This window comes from Takifugu flavidus, chromosome 1 (assembly GCF_003711565.1).
Source record: "Takifugu flavidus isolate HTHZ2018 chromosome 1, ASM371156v2, whole genome shotgun sequence".
NCBI classification, from domain to species: domain Eukaryota; kingdom Metazoa; phylum Chordata; class Actinopteri; order Tetraodontiformes; family Tetraodontidae; genus Takifugu; species Takifugu flavidus.
Genome location: NC_079520.1, coordinates 16,856,318 through 16,875,397, shown reverse-complemented (window position 1 = coordinate 16,875,397; position 19,080 = coordinate 16,856,318). Strand labels below are relative to the sequence as shown.

At 45.0% G+C, this 19,080-nt stretch overlaps 3 protein-coding genes across 8 annotated transcripts in view; all 3 read left to right on the top strand.

The window, feature by feature from the left end:
- The window catches only part of capn15 (calpain 15), a 28,199-nt gene extending 21,541 nt beyond the window's left edge, over positions 1–6,658 (top strand). For all 4 annotated transcript variants that reach the window (XM_057035164.1, XM_057035155.1, XM_057035149.1 and 1 more), the window contains exons 8-12: positions 1,760–1,921; positions 2,033–2,268; positions 2,386–2,555; positions 2,802–2,980; positions 3,972–6,658. In XM_057035164.1, the coding sequence (XP_056891144.1) occupies positions 1,760–1,921; positions 2,033–2,268; positions 2,386–2,555; positions 2,802–2,980; positions 3,972–4,149 (925 nt within the window). In that variant the 3' untranslated portion in view covers positions 4,150–6,658. The remainder of the gene's footprint in view (positions 1–1,759; positions 1,922–2,032; positions 2,269–2,385; positions 2,556–2,801; positions 2,981–3,971) is intronic.
- A 124-nt stretch (positions 6,659–6,782) lies between these two features.
- LOC130527071 (putative protein MSS51 homolog, mitochondrial) lies at positions 6,783–14,889 on the top strand. 3 transcript variants are annotated; one of them, XM_057035188.1, is made up of 8 exons: positions 6,783–7,174; positions 8,434–8,598; positions 8,685–8,834; positions 8,959–9,075; positions 10,153–10,277; positions 10,477–11,040; positions 13,452–13,545; positions 13,685–14,889. In XM_057035188.1, exons 1-8 carry the CDS (start codon positions 6,963–6,965, stop codon positions 13,890–13,892), a joined length of 1,635 nt encoding a protein of 544 aa, XP_056891168.1. In that variant the 5' UTR covers positions 6,783–6,962; the 3' UTR covers positions 13,893–14,889. The 3 variants fall into 3 exon arrangements, with proteins under 3 accessions (XP_056891168.1, XP_056891179.1, XP_056891188.1); XM_057035208.1 differs by having other exon boundaries at positions 7,021–7,160; XM_057035199.1 differs by lacking the exon at positions 8,959–9,075.
- Positions 14,890–15,631: 742 nt separating this feature from the next.
- Positions 15,632–19,080, top strand: LOC130535551 (putative protein MSS51 homolog, mitochondrial). The gene is made up of 6 exons (XM_057050655.1): positions 15,632–15,882; positions 16,582–16,725; positions 16,875–16,999; positions 17,079–17,642; positions 17,730–17,823; positions 18,645–19,080. The coding sequence occupies exons 1-6, from the start codon at positions 15,689–15,691 to the stop codon at positions 18,847–18,849; spliced, it is 1,326 nt and encodes a 441-aa protein (XP_056906635.1). The 5' UTR covers positions 15,632–15,688; the 3' UTR covers positions 18,850–19,080.

Genomic DNA, 19,080 nt, shown 5'->3' with positions numbered 1-19,080 from the left:
CGGTGTTTCTGTCATATAAAAAGCAAAGTCTAGTGTAGTAATGAGTCTTCCATCTTATCTGTCAGTCCATTTGCAAAAAAAAGGATTATGGATTTTGTGGTTGTTTTTTTGGGGGTGGGTTTCTTTCAATTAATAACATCATTCCTCCTCCTAGCAGTCAAATACGTGAGCAAATAGCACTGCATTGTCTGTCAACAATTGGGGATTAATGGGCAAACAGTAAGTCTCATAGAAGATCATTCATGCAAGGAGAAGGAAAATGGTTTCACTCCAGCCACTTAAAGGTGCTAATGTTGAAGCTTTTATGAACGAGTTTTATGAGTACTAGAGAAGTAGCAATCAAATGCTCTATTTAAATTTGTCATAATACACTGTGTAATTATCGAGGGCTTCGTAATCAACTGCCTTTCTGGAGCTTCGCAGCCACCTAGTTTTGAGAAAGAGTGAGTTTTCAAAATATAATATTTGTTGAAAAATGCGACATACCTTAGTTCCTGTAGCACGCTGATGTTATGTTATAATGATAGTTTTGGTTTCCAGCAACTGCATGTGGAGGCTCAGGTTTGTCATTGCTCAATGTTTTGTCATATTTGATTAATCCCGTCATCCAGACTGAGACAGCAAGAAGTATTGGGAAGTGTTTTCTCGATGCCTGCCTGTCACCCCTGTAGAGGTCACTAAACACGGTTGCTGCCAACGGCTTTATTGAAAACCAAAATAAATCTGAAACATAATGAAATGCTATTGCCTGATGAAACCCTGTGCTACAAGGTCAGAAAAGGATTAGGGTGGGGAACAAGGAATACCTCTGCTAGAATCAGTTAGTGGGTCCTCCAGCCAATTCATTTCACAGGTTCAGAGGTACATGTGCATCATGGATTGCACTTGTGGTTAACAGCAGTGATTGGATGTTGGACTTACAGTATTGATTTCCTGACTGTAGACTCTTGTTGTGTACAACATTCAAAAATGCTTACTGCTCACACACAACCGTGAGGCTGTGGATGCTACACTGGGCCACAATGGCCATCTTTGATATTCAATCACTGGTGTACAGTTCTGATGGAAAAGCCTCCCTTCACCTACCGGTAATTATTTTTAGGAGCAGCATGTCCAGCAGAATCGACTTCACTGTCCTCCGGAACAACCCAAACTTGAAAAATACCTTCAGCCTAGACAACGATCCCATCTGTCTTCTTTTTATTGTTTTCTCCGTGCGGCATATAATCACAGTAGTGTGTTGTGTGAGAATGCCTCAGCCCGAGTCTGCCCAGACCTTGCTTCAAAGAGGAAAAAGACAAGTGCTCACCCTGTGTTGGAGCTTCTTATTGATTTTTGTAAACGGTAAAAGGGAAATTATATTCATTTCTAGAAAAGCAGGAATTGTTCTCAATTACAAAATATACTCTTAAAGCGTGTGGAACTTCTCTTTCCTTCTTGATCGTGATTGTTTCAAATTGAGGAAACAAGAAAAGAACGGTTCAGAGCTTGAAACGGATCGTCTCTCTGGGTACCTCACCCTTTAAAAGAAGAGGTGGGTCGTGTCAGTGGGGTAAATGGTGTTTGTACAGCAGCAGCCTCAGGGGCTATGCTGATGTAAAAAGTTCCTTGTGAAGAATATAAATAGACTCAAAGCTGTAGGGAGAAAGATTCGCTCAGTGCTTCAAAAGAACAGAGGGTTCCGCACATCTGGAAACATGCAGCGATGGTGCCCTCTTCTCAAAATATGCTCTGTTCTGTCGTCCATCTTTTCCTACAGGTACTTTGATTCCGTGGACATCTGCAAGATCCACTCTGACTGGCAGGAGGTGAGGCTGCAGGGCTGCTTCCCCAGCAAGGCGAGCGGCCCGGTCACCGTCACAGCCCTCACTGTGCTGGAGAGAACTGCTCTGGAGTTTGCTCTCTTCCAGGAGGGAAGCAGGTAAACACACCAGACCCCCTTTTTTTATTTGTTTTTGAAAGTTTTAATTTTGTTCCTTCCCAACTGGTCTGTTTGGCCCTGACCCAACTTCAACTCGCTCCGTCTCAACAGGCGTTCAGACACGGCCGACAGCCATCTGCTGGACCTGTGCATCATGGTCTTTCGTGCCTCTTTCGGCAGTAGCAACAAGATGACTCTCGGTCGCTTGTTGGCCCACAGCAAGCGGGCGGTGAAGAAGTTCGTAGGCTGCGATGTGATGCTGGAGCCGGGGGAGTACGCCGTCGTGTGCTGCGCCTTTAACCACTGGCAAATGAACATCAGCGGTGCAGGAGGCCCACCCACACCCAGTAGGTGTACTAAATAATCCACACAGAGATTCAGCGCCTTCCTCACAAATCAGTTTTGTAAGAGTCAAACCAATGTATAGAATTTAATTATTAATGGAATTTGACTTTTTTTCCCAGTCTCAAGCCCCACCAGTGGAGCAGCACGGCGACCCAGCCAGGACTTCCCTGGCTACATCCTAGCAATCTACAGCTCCAGACAAGTGATGGTGGAGCAGGTGGAGGCCACTGCCACCACACTAGCAGATGCCATCATCCTGCTGACGGAAAACAAGGGCGAACGGCACGAGGTGAGACGCCCCTCCTCTTGATTCACATCTTCTGTCTTCCCATGAACCATTCCTTGACTTTTCTTCTTTTTTTTGAATGCCAGCTATCACTGACATAATTTAGCCATTTAAACTTTAGTCTGTTCTTTTCTAAACGACAACAATGCAGTGCAGCCTCAGCCTATATTGTGTCGACAGCAACAAATCATCACATCATATGCAGGCATCTTCTGCGTGTCTGATTGCATCTGCTGTGTGTGCTCCCAGGGCCGTGAAGGAATGACGTGCTACTACCTGACCCACGGATGGGCCGGCCTCATCGTGGTGGTGGAGAACCGCCACCCAAAATACTACCTCCACGTTTCCTGTGACTGCACTGACAGTTTCAATGTGGTGTCGACACGTGGCAGTCTGAAGACCATCGACAGCGTTCCGCCGTTGCACAGGTGCTGTCTCACTTCTTCTGGCATAGTATACATTTTAAAGAAAAAGGGAAAATGTGAAAATCTGGTAGAGGTGTAGAAAGCAACTCATTCAACAGGTTTGTATGAATGCGATGATGCCAGAAGATACATCCTTCTTGTGCATTGTCACAGATATACCAGCCTCTGTTTCCTCCCACATCCTTATATCACCCCCATAATGGAATTGTTTAAAAATCATCAGATATTCTTGAGTTTGGATATCTGCCACTTAAAGGTCACAGTCTGCTGCAGCACACTTGCATGTGAATTTATGGGTTTTAAACTTTCGTCAAATCAAAGGAAGTGACATCACCAGACGGAAGGTACATCGATGCAGCCTCAGCGTTCTTTTTATATCCAGCAGTGTAGTATGCCATTCTGAATGCTTTACAGTGACTATGAGCAGAAGGGAAACCTATTTCACTGTTAGGTAAGAATATCAAGGCCAACACATTAATCCTGCAGAGGTGTGATGAGGTTAATGGAAACACTTTTCTCATTTTGTTTTCTCATATTGTCACTCAGCCAGACCGATTCAGAGGTGCTTCTCGGTGCTAATGAATCGATCTGTGTCTTCCAGTAGTTTCCCAAATCCAACCAAAGTTCTAGAATCTTTGAATTGATTCCATAACAGCAGATATATACAGTCTCCATGATTTTCATGACCTACTTTGATGCAGCAACAACGGCACAGATGATATTATTATTTCAGAACTTCCTTTCAGACAAATACCAAGTTTGTGTTTCTTTTGCCCTTGGGTCATCCTTTTTAGTTTTCAGAACTGTGTTTTACAGAGTGAAGTGTAAAGTCTAGACTGCAGTATTTTTATTCAAATGCTTGGTTGAACTCTCTTCTTTATCCTTAAATTTTACAGTCTCTTATTTTCAATGAAACGGAGAAAACATTTTAACAGATTTTTGAAAAGCACTTGGTTGAAAAAGCTCTTCTTTTTGTCTTTACCTCCCTCTGCAGGCAGGTGCTGGTGGTGCTGTCACAGCTGGAAGGAAACGCTGGCTTCTCCATCACCCACCGCTTGGCTCACCGTAAAGCAGCCCAGGCCTCTCTCGGAGACTGGACCCCCACCAAGGCTACCCACAGTCCACAGCTCACCCCTGATATTGATGGCCTGCACCGGCCTAGGCCGCTATGACCACCGCCTGCTATCTCCAGCACAGACTTTCCGCTTCTGTCAGACCACTGGAAAATCTGGAAATCCAAGAGCAGCCCTCAGAAACAAAGATGCAAACAGCAGTTATCCGCCGTCCTCACCTGCTCCATACACCTCTTCAGCTGGCTTGTGCTCACTCCCCTGCCAAACGGATGTGCCATGTCAGGATGAAACAAGGGAAGAGGTCCAGTTTTCCACGGACAAATATTTTTTTGTACAGGTGCTGTATATGGAACAGGTATTGCCCTCCCTCTCTTCCCATATGCTTGGAAACAATCCGGAGTTTCGAGCGCCGTAACTACTGAGCCATTTTCCAGCCTGTGAGCCAATCCCGTGCAGCGTTCAGACAATAACTCATATGTCGTCCATGAGCACAGCTAGCAACCAGTAGACTTTGGGCTGAGAGAGTTTACCTACCAAGCCCTATTATGGTACTTGCAAGCCAAACCCAAATCCTGGTTTCTGTCCTACGTGTTCATTTATAATATGTGCATCAGTCATACTCATTTTATACAATATTTTGTCAATTTGTGCATATTTCTGTTTTGGAGGTCACAGAGAAAGCCATCACTCACACATTACTGTCTGTAGCTCCTCATCTTCATCACTGCTAGCCTGTCTCAACATCTCTCGAGATCAGGACCAAACCCAGTAATCTCGGCTGGAGGAGACGGCAGGATTTGGAGATGTCGGCCGGCAAGCCGCACTGCTCGTTCTTCGATGTTGCTCGCCCCCTCGGTTCTAGTGCTGTGTGCAGTGTTGTCATAACAGGTTTTACTTTGTGGCACGTAAGAGAATTTTCACTCCCCTGGCTTGGTAGACTAACAGGCAATTTCTCCTGACTGACACATAAATGGGTACTTGATTTATTTGCTCCCTGTCATAGTTTGAGTTGTAACTGCAGATTCTCTCCCTGGTCTATCTTAGAAAGCTCAGTTGTCAGTTTACATCTTTGAATCTAAATCTCTCTAGATTCACGTCTGTTTTATCCTTTCAGTATTGGTGGACAGTAAATATTGAACTATCGCCAGTACATCAGTTTACCCGTGGGTTTATACACTTACGTATGCTCGGAAAGTCTTACAATAGCTTTTGTGAAGGTTTGCCATAGCGGAGCTCTGAAGAGCAGCTGCCGAGTTTACTTTGGCAGGTCAGGGACCATGTGCGTCTGTGTGCGTGTGTGCGCGCGCGCGTGCTTGGGTGCAGCATGAGCATCTGGCGGCGTCCTCATTTAATAATAAATAACCGTTTTGTCAGGGAGAAAAGAAGCGGACCCCTGAGACATGTCGTGACACTAAAAACTGCAGTTCTCTCGCAGTTTGAGCTACATTGTTTTCACTGATGGCTGGCCTGTAGCTGTTGTGTTGGTTCTCTCTGTGTCCCATCTGCTCCCAGATTCCTAAAACAGCCATCGCTTCTGTTTTACAGAGCATCTCTCACCTCTCAAAAAGAGATGCTGAAACGGAGGTGGGAAAGATGCTCGCTGCGGTACGTTAAAACATCGCTAAAAGTAAAAGACTTTACTGACAGTTGGTGTTATTATTGATCCGAATATGGAGAAACTTGAAACCTGGAAAATGTCTATACAACAATACAGATTTTAGTTTTTTGAGTGTGAGAAGTGCATTTCAGATGTGTTAAGGTTGAGATCAGGACTGCACAAAGACTGTAGCACCCCTGTTGTTAGCGTCATTGGTGAAAGTGGCAGCACTGTGTCCTGAAAGCCTGCGGTCTAACAGTTCTTAAGAGAAACTACTGCAGCCCTACATCAAATGCTGATGTTAATTGTGTAAATATGTTTTCCAAAGAAAGAAAACCACTTTCATATGTCTGTCACCCCTGTGTGAAAGTGTGTGCACCCACTTTGTGTCTAATTTATTTGTGTAAATGATTTGCAGCCCTGTTGTCCAATGAAATGTGTTGAATGTTGATGGGATGGTTTACAGATGAAGGAATGTGACGATTTACAGTTTAAACCCAGAGGGTCAAAGACTCAACCTGCCGTGAAACGTCTGCAAATTAGGTACCACAAAATTCAGTGACACTGCTTGTTCACTTCGCAACTCTGTGACATTCTTGTTACATCTATTTCTGTTTTGATAAATGTCTAATTGGCTCGTAGCTCGTGCCCGTTGAACTTCCTCTTCCTCCTGTGAGGTTGAAGTCGAAGGCCCGTCTGTTCGTTCAGGGCTCCCCCTGCTGGTGGAAAGAAAAGCATCCTTGTCTCCTTCCTTCATTGTCGAGTCTGTTGACATAAACCACAAAAAACTAAAAAAATATACTGACCCTTTTGAACTACTAAAAATAAAAGAAAACAATGGTAGTGGAACCAATAAAACTCCAACATAATGCTGAAAAAGTGAAACTGATGAATGTGATATATATTTTATTGATCTTTTGGGGGGAGAAATGGGTATATATGTACAAACATGTATGTTTAATTTTCAATCTCAGGTTCTAATGGACCAAATAAATTTTTTTTAAATTATAAGACGGTATTTGTCATAAATCTGGGGTGGAGGGTTTGTTTGTATTAGATTAGCATTTATTTTGCATGAAGAGGATCCTTTAATTTCAGCAGAACAGATGGTAGATGTAGTAAAAGATTCTATCTGAATCGTTATATGCAAAGAATGAAATATGCAGTCCTTTATTGGTTCTGAAACATTATCATCGTTGTGATCGCTGGTTCCTGTTGGCAGATATCAGATTGTGCCCCAGTTATTTGTGTTATTTTTCAGTCTCCAACTCCTCTCCCCATTTTCCCCTGTCCTCCTTTTCTTTGGCACCCTCAAATGCCTCCGAGGCCCAAACTCCTCCCCGATCCATCCGACTTCCTTCCCTCCTCACTCACCCCCACCCTCCACCTGTGTGGAACCACGGTTATAAGTTTTACTGACCCCAGCACAGACGCGGGGGAAAGTCCTCGGGTGACAACAGCCAGAACCGTCAATCACTGCACACCACCTAGGAATAAGGTTCTTCAACCACAGGTACCAGTGACCCGGTGAGCTCTGCCTGCATGCTTGTGATTAACCTGAATAGACCACATCTCGGACTCTAGAAATGAAATGATTTCTGCTGCAAAGTAATGAAAGGAAACTAAATCAGGATAAACATGTTTTGAGCAAGTAGATGTCCAGTCAAGTCTGGAGAATGACTGAAGGAAGCATGTGAGCTGCTGACATACACACACTTGCCTCCCTTCTTACTGTCTGTCAGACCAAGTGCATAACTCAGGTGACAGAAATGTCTGCGCCAGAGTTTTCTCAACAACCAGTGATGTAACTGGAAGAACATGCCAGCCGGAGCCTTAGACTGTTGTAAGAAGTTTGCTTTTGTTTGCAATCTTCCTGGTTATGAGACCCTCACCAAGTGTGTGTGAGCGACACAAAGGCGTAGTTTTGGTCTTTGTCCCTGCCACTCATACTTGTGCACTGTTGTGGATTTTTTTGGGTTTCTTTTAAGAAATTGTACATTATCAAAAACATCTTTTGGTCCTCGTCTGGAGGATCAAAAACAAAATGGAGACCTTTGTTGTGTTTCTCTGTTGTCGGGTTGCTGAGGGCAAAAGCCTTTGTGTGGCTCAGAACTGTCCATCTTTATAAGGAGGATCCAGGTTTCCAGGCCTGCCTGGTCTCATTTGTCAGACTAGTCTGGCTCCCCTGCTGCTCACCTCCCACTGACTCACAGCGCACACAGATAAATCAGAGGATCTGATGGTTCACATTGTCAGTAGGGGTGTGTTGGGGGGTGGCGACACATGGCCTGAGACCAGTTTAAGTGAAAGATCCTTGACTTTAAAGGCTTATCTGATCTTCCCCCCCGAACCACCCGTGATATGGTTTTATTAACTGCCTGGCTGAGGAAATGACCACAGTGCAGCTTTATTGTGCACTTCCTGTTAGAGCCTGTAACAGGTGACTAAAGTCGTGTCGATCAGCAGCATTAATCAGTCGCCCGTATATTTGATCATTTAGAGTCAAGTAGTTCAGCCTTTGTCTTCACCTTTAAAGAACAATCTCTCACAGGCCGTCTGGTGCTTTCAGGCATCTTCTTCTGCAGTGTTCTCCAGATACAATCCCATCTCTGCTCTTCACAACACACCAGTTTAGCCATCAGCATAGTTCAAGTGCCATAGCAATGGGCTAAATACTTATTTAAATATTTGAATTGCTTATTTTTAACAAATTTTTAAACATTACTTAAACTGTATTAATTTTGTATTCTCCATTCCTGAGTTTATTTGTTTGTTTTTAATTTAAGCTACAGAATGGCATCCCACATCCCAGCGCTCCCACAATCCTTCACTCCAGGCACTGACAGTGTCTTTTCTGACCAGTCTGGCTTTTACTCTCTGGACTCCAATGTTCCCGGGCTCTCAAAGGTGATCCTGGACAAGCTGAACATGAAGGATTATGGAGAATACAGGTACCTGTTCATTTTACGCCGCGCTCCCTTTAATGCCAGTGTTGCAGGTTCAGATCAACTGAACCTTGAGCACATGTGTCCGACAGGGCGGCCGTTGGGGGAAAGCTCCAGGGAATCTCCTTCCGCAACTACAAGGAGATGTTTCAGAAGATGGAGGAGACGTTTAAGTTCTGCGCCAGCTGCAACAAGCTGCCCGAGCATCTGGCCGAGGGACAGGCGCTGAAACGCTGCGTCAAGTGAGTGCAAAGCCACAAGTGAAGGACACCTCTTAAAGTGATGTGTTGACACGAATCACCATTCTGCAACATTCAGGCATTAACTGATTAACGCTGACTGAAATGGGATCTTTGTGGGGGTCAGGATGTTGTTTGGACATTTTCTCCCATCAGCCGTCATGTGTGAAGCATTACCAGCCACAGCTGCCGTATCAGCGGCAGCAGAAGGGGAGGTCATCAGGCTGTGGACGGCTCTGCAGAGGTGGACAGCGGCCAGTTTTAAATATAGCTAAGTCCCCTGATCGTGATTCATCCACCCTGAAAACTTGGCAGCTTATCAGCTGTGGCTTAATACGGTTCAGAACGTCGCAATGTCAGAGATTATCTGGAGGAGTGGGGAAGATAATATTTTGCATGCTCACCGTATGTTTTATCACTTGGTTTTCTTCAGGAACTCTGTGTCCTCGCCTCATCTTTGCTTTGAATTCTTGTTTATTGTGACTGAGGGGGCCCTTTGAGTGTTACTCAGTGAGAGGTACGCTGCTGTATCCCTGTTTTCCTTGTAATTTGTGGATTATAACCAATGTCCTCGATGGGATGGAACATGCCTGATTTTATGAGAATGTTGGTGTCTCCGAGGCAGCACATGCCTCCAAAGTAAAGTGATACAGGCTGACACAGGCGGTCTGGCATTCGCTGCAACACATTACCTCTGCACCCATGAAGTGGCATCCTAGAATTTTCCTTCTGTGGAGGCTTTTGTATGATGCTGGATGACAGGATAGTATATTAGGAATGGCCATACAGGAATGTGAGATGCTATTTGTGCCCTTGCAGAGGACATTCTAGCAGAGCTTTGAGGTAATGTTCTCATACTTTCATGGACACATGCATTATGTGAACACCATAAGCGTATATAAATACTGCAAATGATCCTCATTCTGAGTGCGTTAGCATGTTTATTTTCAGCAGGCTCTATAACCAGTATGTCTGCAATGTAAGTACGTTAGCATATGCTATTTAGCTCTAAACACCCACGAAGGTCATTAGCTCTAACACATTGTAATTATTATTGACAGTCATTTGCAGGTTCTGGGTTTGAATCCTTTCTTTATTCGGTCACATTCGTGTGAGTCGGAGTGTGTGTGTTATAGTGGATGGAATAGGAATCACTGTCACCTCAAAAGAACAGTTTCAGCTGCTTCAAGGAAAATGCTGGCAGGCATGTAAATACCAAACCAGTCAACTATTTATGTCTCGGAGCAGGACAGAATCCATTTATTGGTTTCGCTTTCCGTGGATTATTTCTTTGCCACGTGATGCTTTTCTGTGCTTTCAGGTGCTTGAATGTATACTACTGTACCAAGGAGTGTCAGAGGGTCGACTGGCCCCAGCATAAAAGAGCCTGCAAGACGCTGCGTCTGGTTGCCGTTGACAGGCTGGTGGAGTGGCTGATCTTCACTGGTGAGAAATGAGAAAGGCAGCAGTGGAGATCCGAAAATATCAGCTTGATTAATGCCACGACTTCGAAATGTTGCACTAACCAAATGCTCCAGAGACCAGAACTGACGATCGCAGTGTTTATTTGTGCGCTTGTTTGAATCTTAATGAATGTTCTCCGGGCTTCGCATCTCTTATCCCGTGTTTTCTTCAATCCATGTAGGAGATCTCCCGTTCCCCACTGGGACGTGGTCCAAGACAGCGACAGAGGTGCGGAACTGGGAGGACTGGTTTGCCATGCAGGGGGACCTGACTCCACGTCTGGATGCCATCTTGTCCTCTCCCAACATGGCAGCCATTTGGAAGAACGCTAGCAGGTCAAAGCCAGACGACTCGGAGCTGCGTCAGTCGGTGTGGCGAATTCAGAGCGAGTTCCTCTCCAGAGTTCTCTCAGTCGGGGTGGCCGTGAAACATTTTGGGCTTGACCCCTATGTCAAGCCGCTCACCATCCACCTGGTGGGGGCATCCTATAATGAAACCATGGGAGCCAGGCTGACTGACTGCGACGAGCTGACCCACATGTTCCCAGAACACCAGGGTATGGAGGTAGTCATGGTGGGACCTGAGGTGGTGGACGGGCCAATCCTGAGGCCTCCTCTGAGGGCCTTTGGCCCCAGGAAGCAGGTCTACATCAGTGCACACAAGGGTCTCTACCATCAGTTTTGGGAAGATGTGGTGGAGGAAGAGGAAGCAGCAAAACCAGACTTGGTGGTTGGATTTCATCCTGGTAGGTAAAAGAAACCTGCTGAAGCCCTGAAATCATGGCTTGGCTGGGACACATTCACCTCAGAATGCCTTTAAATCAGGCAGTAAAGAGCGGAGTCACTGCTGCTATAAATAGAATCTACTCAGCTGAAGTGGTCAGCTGTCTTGGGGAACCAGTGACTTCTCTCCCTTTACGGTCATTTAACAATTGCCTCTATCAGGAAACGGAGCCGGCAGGAGACGTATAACTCACCCGACAGGGTCCGTTCATTAGTGCTTGACTTTTACTGGGGATTTGGCCGATTAATGGGGGCAGCTGGAAAATCGTTTGGCTTGGATTGCCAGATTCGTAATGTCATTAAGTTAACCATTTGAAAGAGGAGTCGGTGAGCCCTTCTAGTCTTCCCATGACGAACGCTTAAAACCACGCTGGTGCGTGCAAAAACACTTTGCAATTTCCTGTCCCTATTTTCAGACACGGGGCTGGTGAGGACAATAACTAACATTGTTCTTCAACGGAATTTATTTGGCAGATTCTCTCCCGCAGAAGGGCCAAAAGAGTGTTGGTTCGTAGGTACTTTAGGCCCGTCGGAGGAATAATGAAAAGTCTATTTCACAATGGAGAATTTAAAGCCACAATTTTGATTCTTCTGTCCGATTTTTCCACCAACATGATTTGATTTTAAGCGGGTGGCGACAGTTAAAAGATGATTTGTGACCTCTAGCATCTGCTGAGCACAACAGCAGTGCCTACTACCAGTCCCCCCCCACCCCACCCCCCCCGTTCAGCCGTGCGTCTCTTCAAAGTGCCGCCATAACCTGACACCAGTCCAGCACTCGCAGCGTCGAGCCCCGCAACCTTCAGGGCAGCAATAAAGTCACCGACCCAGCCTCATCCAGATCATCCATCTCAGCTATCTCTGGAGCTAAATATACAGGAATTAGTCATCCCGCAAATAAATTCCCACCTGACTGGCTGTCAAGGCCGGCAGAGCGCTGCATCATGAGATGTTTAACTTGAAGTGACAAAAGTGTGTGTGTGTGTCTGGGGGTGTGTGTGTGGGTTCTGTGTAAAACAAGTTCATTTGAACCAACAAAGTCCGGATGGTGATGTCAACTGTCAGTTAGATCAAGGTGATCTGGTCCACAGGTAGTCAGCCGGTGGATCCGTCTCAGAGGTGTCTCGTTGAGGAACAGACGCTCGTCACTGCAGAGGCTTCTCAGGGCTCCAGCTCTCTCTGAAGCCGCACAATTACTGCAGTCATTAACGCTCACGCTGTATCACTCCTCGTCAGTCGAGCTCCAGCAGGTCCCCGTTAAATATTTCATCACGACGGGAAGTGGAACCCCGGGGATGTTGCTGCCATAACATGCATTATTCACATTAAAATCTTGTATTTTCTTGTATTTTCCGCTGCTGGAATCTTGCATGAAAGATGCAACGTGGGGCTGATGACCAGGAAACGCACGAGCAGGTCGACAGCAGACACACAGCAGCACTCCAGTGTGGCTGGAGTTGGCAGCAGTGGTGCAGGGCCTCCACAGATGCTAATTATTCCAAACAAACGCAGTCAGGCAACATCTGCATGTTCATTTGTCGCAGGATTATGCACCCGCCGTCTCAATCTGGGGTCGTTAAATTAGGCGAGGAGAACTTTTCCCACTGACTGTGTGAATTTAACAGACAATTTCAAAAAAAAAAAGTCCAGAAGGAAGAATGCTGCACTGCAGAGAGAGTCAGCCTGTTCTAGATTAATAGAGCGAAAATGTTGTTTTTCGATTTCAGCTCATTTGCATGTTTGATGGGATGTTACATTTCAAACAAACAACATTTCAAACTGAGAGTGTTAATGTGAGAATAGTTTAACCCTTGTGTAATGCTCCTATTGTTGTTACTCAGCCAGCGTTTGTGGGTCTGATGGACCCGTTGCATTTTGTGGCTTTTAATGCCTCAATCAAACACTTTTATGTTAAAATACTGAACAGATGTTTACCTTATCCCAATTACAGGCAGTATAAACAATATATATGGTTAATACTTGCCCTTTACCTTTGTTAGGTCACATTTATAACTTATTATTTAAAACATGATAAAGAAAATCAATTAAAATCAAGATGAGTGGAAACAAATTTACAAGTGAAGCAAGGTTTTTCAAAACTACTGACTTTTATTTCTTTTGAACTTTGAACTTTCCCAAACACCACACAAGGGTTAGATTGAAAATTAGAGGGGAAAATGGAGGAAAGGAATGAAAATAAAACAAAAACAAGCCAGTTTGGCTTCGAGGCTTGACTTTGTGATCTTGGAGTTCCCTGGAGGAACCTCTGGGAGGCATCCTTTAAACTGTTTAAGGATGATGATATTTAAATAGGGTGCTGGTAGCATGACAAGGCCAAACTAAACCAGATGCCTTTTATGTGGATTTGTGGCAGGTTTCCATGCTAACCGTGGTCTGCTGGAAGGATGGCTGCCCACTCTTCTCCTGCTCAGAGATTATAACATCCCATCTTTCTTCACAATGTACAGGTGAGTCTGTTTGCATGATCCATTTTCTCCATCTTTGAGTGGTAGTAGACACTTTTATTGCTTAAACATCTCAGTTCTCTTCCATAAGCTGCATATCATCATGATCTAATCAGCCCTGATTTTGCTTTGGTCCCCCCAGTGAGATGGAGCTCCAGTCCTCCCTCCACATACTGACAGAGCTGGAGATGCACATCAGGGACAGTGGACAAAATCCGTTCACCTCCCAGAAGCCGGAGCAGGTTCAGTCCTGCCCCAACAAACCCCCGGTCTACTGCAACTCTCACTACATCTCCTTCCAGGGACTCCTTCCTCAAAAAGAGCTCGAGGAACCCAGACCAGAAAATTAAGTCAAAGAGGGGAAAAAAGTTTGTTTTTTTCATCAACACTTTAGAAAAGAGATGTTCCTGCAGTGATGGACACTGTCTATGTTGCCTCTTAGCTGAGGATGCTGATGCTGGTTTTCTCTTTAGGCAGAGAATCATTCTGTCCATTCTTCACTTATTCTCTACTCGTGTCTCCATGTTCATGGTGAAAGCAGCACGAGTTAGGAGGACACAGAAGGTCACAGGCGGGCACTAGACAGGCTTTCAAAGCCTTTCAATTGTTTTGAATGTCATGTTGCAGCTTTGCGCTGCTCCTCAGACCCTCAATAGTTCAGGATCCCGGTGCTTATGGAAGCACCTTGGCCAGCAGTTACAGGGTCATCTTCACAGGCTTTGCACTCCTGGGTAGGAGGATATCACGTCCTTCTCTGCAGATCCTCTGTCCGGTCGGATGACAACAGTTGGTGGACAAGTGTCCTTCAGTTACTCTCAGTTGTCTTTTCTGGGGAGAAGCTTCTGTCTGGACCTCAGAGTGCTGGAGCACTGTAGTGACAGCTTGAACCTCCTGGAACTTTTTTCCATCTGTATACAGCTTCTCTGAATCTCAGCATGAGTGACCATTTGTTGTTTGTTCACATTTCGTTTGTTTTACTTTCAGATGCTTATTGGCAGATGCAATAATTCAACTCTGTCCAAAGACAATCTGCGTGATCATTTTAAACAATACATTTCATGCAAAATCTGTGGTATCATTTTCAATGCTCTGTGTCTAGTCCTCATACCAATAGCAAATTGGACAACTCAAACACACGAGGTTACATTTTTAAAATTCACCATCTGGTCAAAATGCTTTATGTAAGCTTTGAAAATTCTCATGGACTCATTGGTGCCAGCTCCCACCTTGGAACCCACATTTACGACCATTGAAATTCCAGAATATAATTTAGAATTATAGACAAAATGAAGCAAAAATCTGATGAAAAGTCTGAAGTTTTTTGAGGATTAAAGTTCTGACACACTGCACGAGGATTATTGTGTGACCCAGATAGGAAGTCCTCTGCGATGCTGTGATTGGATGAGTGGACGACTGCAGACAGATGCAGGCATAGATGCGGCGGCTTTGGAATAATCAAAACCGAGCTCTGCTGCCCCCTTCAGTCCAATGTTGGCGTTGACCTGCTCTCTTCGCTGAGCAGCTCGTCCATCGGCTCTGGGATGAGGATTCTAAAGAAGATTCGGAGTGTCTCTGACTCTACTTCATTGCCTCCATCCCTCTAGCTTCCCTACCCCCAAGAGTCTTCACTGGACACAATTGGACATGATGATGTGAAGAAATAACAGCAACAACAACGACAACAACAATAATAAAGTTCCTAGCATTGATTAACAACAGCTGGAATATTTGACGTAACTGAAGAAAATCAATCAAAGGAGGGGGACAACAAAAACAACAACGACAACACAAAAATCATTACGTTTCTCAATTCATTTCCGGAGGTTGTGTAGTGCTTCCCTCTAGTGGACAAATGTTGAGACGCCCACTTAGTTTTTTGTTTGTTTTATCAGCGTTTCACTTTCGCACGATTTATTCAAAACACCATTAAGTCTAATATAACTAAAACTCTCTGCACCTAAACATACACTTATATACTATGTGTACTATATGTACACACACACACACCACACACACACACACACACACCACACACACACACACATACACATACACATACACATATACACGTATATGTATTTATAAAGTAGGATTTTCATTTCCATGGCAGAAAATGGGCATGTAAGTGAATCCAGGAGCCATCAAAATGTTTTTTCCCTTCTTTAGCTCCAGTGCAGTGAGTTCAGAAATGTTCTGGGGTGTTCTGGTAAAGGAGACGCACAGGTGCGGCTCTATATCTGGCAGCAGCAGCCCCTCCGACAGGCGAAAGGCTCTTCACACATCTAAAAGCGGCTGCAGGACGGTGGCCTCGGTGGCTCCCAAAATGACGGAATCTCAGAGGTTAGTTTGACTACAGGCAGTTTTGGCTTGATAACATCGATCAAACGCCAAGTTATAAGATAACCAATTATACAATCATCGAAGGCAGGAAGGAATCGACGTGTGCGGGAACACAAACAGGCTGTAATTGATAAAAGCTGCTCGCCACTATTTTACTTATTTCTTTTAAACAAACGTTGACATTTTTAAGCTTTATTCCTCCAGAATTTGACTTCGTTTTTAATTAGCACTGTTCATTCTGAAGCAACTTGTTATTCTAAAAATAGAAAAGGCATTCCCAAATTTAGCCCGCATATTTACCATGCAGTTAGATTGTAATACTATAGTATAATCTGTTTTCAATCACACAAGTGCAATTTTAGGTTATTAATGTAATACCCCCCCTTTTTTTTACTTTTTGACTATTGTTTTCTTTACTTTCACAGCTAGAATCAACCCCCCCCCCCCCCCCTTTTTTTTTCAACTAACTCAATATTTGTGACAAAATTAGATTATTAAAGTAGATGATCATGGATTCAAAATTGTCACATATTGGTCAAAATATCAGGAAACTGTACATTTCAGATGAATCAATGACCAATATAATCATAGCTATAGTTCTGTGTTCAGTCAAACATTTCAAATATTCAGCATTTTATTACCTTTTTTCCAGTTCATTGTGTTTTTACAGTGTTAATGTTGCATTCTGTCGCTGTCCAGCACTGGTCTGCAGACCAGAGATAAACCCATGACCTTTAAATCTCAGAGAGAGATGTTCGAGAAAATGGAGGACTCATTTAAAATCTGCACACGGTGTGAGAAGAGACCAAATCAGCTTTCAAACCCACTGAAGCGCTGTGCCAGGTAAAAACTAAAAATGCCAAAGTTCTCACCTGGGACACCACATCATTTGGTGATCCCCCCCCCCCCCCCCCCCCCCCCCCACACACACACACACACACACACACACACACACACACACACACACACTTGTCTCCTCTTCCTTTGTGCAGGTGCTTGAATGTGTACTACTGCAGTAAAGAGTGTCAGAAGGAGGACTGGTCCAACCACAAGAAGCTCTGCTCACAGCTGCGTCTGGCTGCCATCGACAGAGTCACTGAATGGCTTTTGTTCCAGGGTATGGAAGTTGTCCATTAACCGTGGAAAAGGTGGTCATGGTGTTAGTCTCTAATAAACCTATTCTTTCACATCTTTAGGAGCTCTTCCGTTCCCAACAGAAAAATGGTCCAGGCCGGAGTCGGAGGTTAAAGGCTGGAATGACTTTCTCGCTCTCCAGGGAGATCTCACAACTTGCCTGGATCCCATTATAAATAGTAAAAACATGACAGACTTGTGGGCCAATGCAGGGAGACCCCGGCCTGACGAGGAGGACCTGAGGCAGTCGCTGTGGAGGGTCTGCAGCGAGTTCTTCTCCAGGCCACTGACCATAGCCTGGGGAATGAGACTGTTTGGGCTTCAACCTTACTCCAAACCTCTCACCATCCACCTGGTGGGAGCAGGCAACACCGACACTCTGGCTGCCAAACTGACGGACTACGACGAGCTGAACCACATGTTCCCCGGACACCAGGGGATCGAGATCGTCATGGTGGGACCGGAGGTGGTGGAGGGGCCCATCATGAGGCCTCCTCTCAGGGCCTTTGGGCCCAAAAACAGGGTGTACATCAGCGCGTACAAGGGCCTCTACCATCAGTTCTGGGAGGAGCTGGTGGAGCGAGAGGAAGCTTCCAGGCCAGACCTGGTGGTTGGATTTCACCCTGGTGAGAAATGCCCAATCTGAGCTGAACTAAAGTCTGGGGATGAACTTTGTCTTTGGACCTTCATCAACTCTGTGCTTTTGTGTCAAGGATTTGATGCCAGTCAGGGTCTGGAAGAGGGGTGGCTTCCAACGCTGCTGCTCCTCAGGGATTATGATATTCCAGCTCTTTTCACCACTCTGAAGTGAGTCTGTCATCTCACACGGGCAGGGGGCTGGAGCCTCTCCCAGCTGACACGGGGGCACCCCTGAATGAGTTGCAAGCTCATTGCTGGGCCCTATGTGAGCATTCAGGGCTTTCAATTCCTTGCTCAAGGTACCGCGGTGATTCCCTGAAGGTCTCCTGGCACCTTCCCCTACTGCCAGAACACCTTCCATGTTAAATATTGTCAAAACATTTAAAAAATCATTTAAAAAGGGGGGGTGGGGGGTGGTTCTGGCAAAGAAAGTGCCACAACACCTTCCAGAGCACTGCCAAGGTACCCTTGAGCAAGGTACCGCACCCACAAATGCTTATATAGGTCCCAGCGATGAACTGGTGACCCATCCAGGGGCCGTTCTGCCTTCACTCATTGTGCACCCTCCCCCGTGACCCCGAAAGGGATAAAGCGGTTAAGAAGACAAGAAGATGAAAACCGTTTGAATATTTTTTAAACTTTTGCTAGACCTTCAAGCTAGTGAATTTTTAATCAATGACATGTTCTTTCACTACACTACACAAGAGAAATGATACAGTATCTTTTCAGAAAGCTTTTTCATTGCTGCTTATATTGGAAGTATGCATAGTTATGGAGTCTTCAACTGATTGTAATAACTATGGGAAATGCTCAGTCTATCTGGGAAAAAGAAGCAAATTAGCAACCAGTTGTTAATGTGTATTATTTGCCTTTGTGTACTGAACATCACACTAGCACTACTGTTCTAGAGTATGCAAATGCACGTCTAATCTCCTGAGGTCATTTCCCTTATGTCCAGCATCACTGATTGTCTCTTCCTCCACCCACAGTGAGACGGAGATGACCTACTCCCTGCAGATCCTATTGGAGTTGGAGATGGACATGAAGGGAAGTGGAGCTAACCCGTTTGCATCGCTCAAGCCTGAAGTGGTGGGTTTGGCTCCCAACAAGCCTCCCGTCTACTCCAACTCGCACTACTTCTGCTTCCAGGGTCTTCGGGAGACTGTTGAGTTTGAGGAGCCAGAGGAGCTCTGAAGGAGATGGTTCTTTTTCACTTTGCAAATGTTTGAAAATTCCACGCCAAGTGTTCAGCGCTGCTGTTAAATATTACCTTCGCCGTTCATTTTCACTATCTCCTTTTTATGGCCCAACTGCCCGAGCTGTCAGATTTGAATATATTAACACCATCTGGACTATTAGCAGAAGCCGTAAAACTTTGTAGCAATACTCAAATGCTAAAGACATTAAATGCAACATCCACTCAGA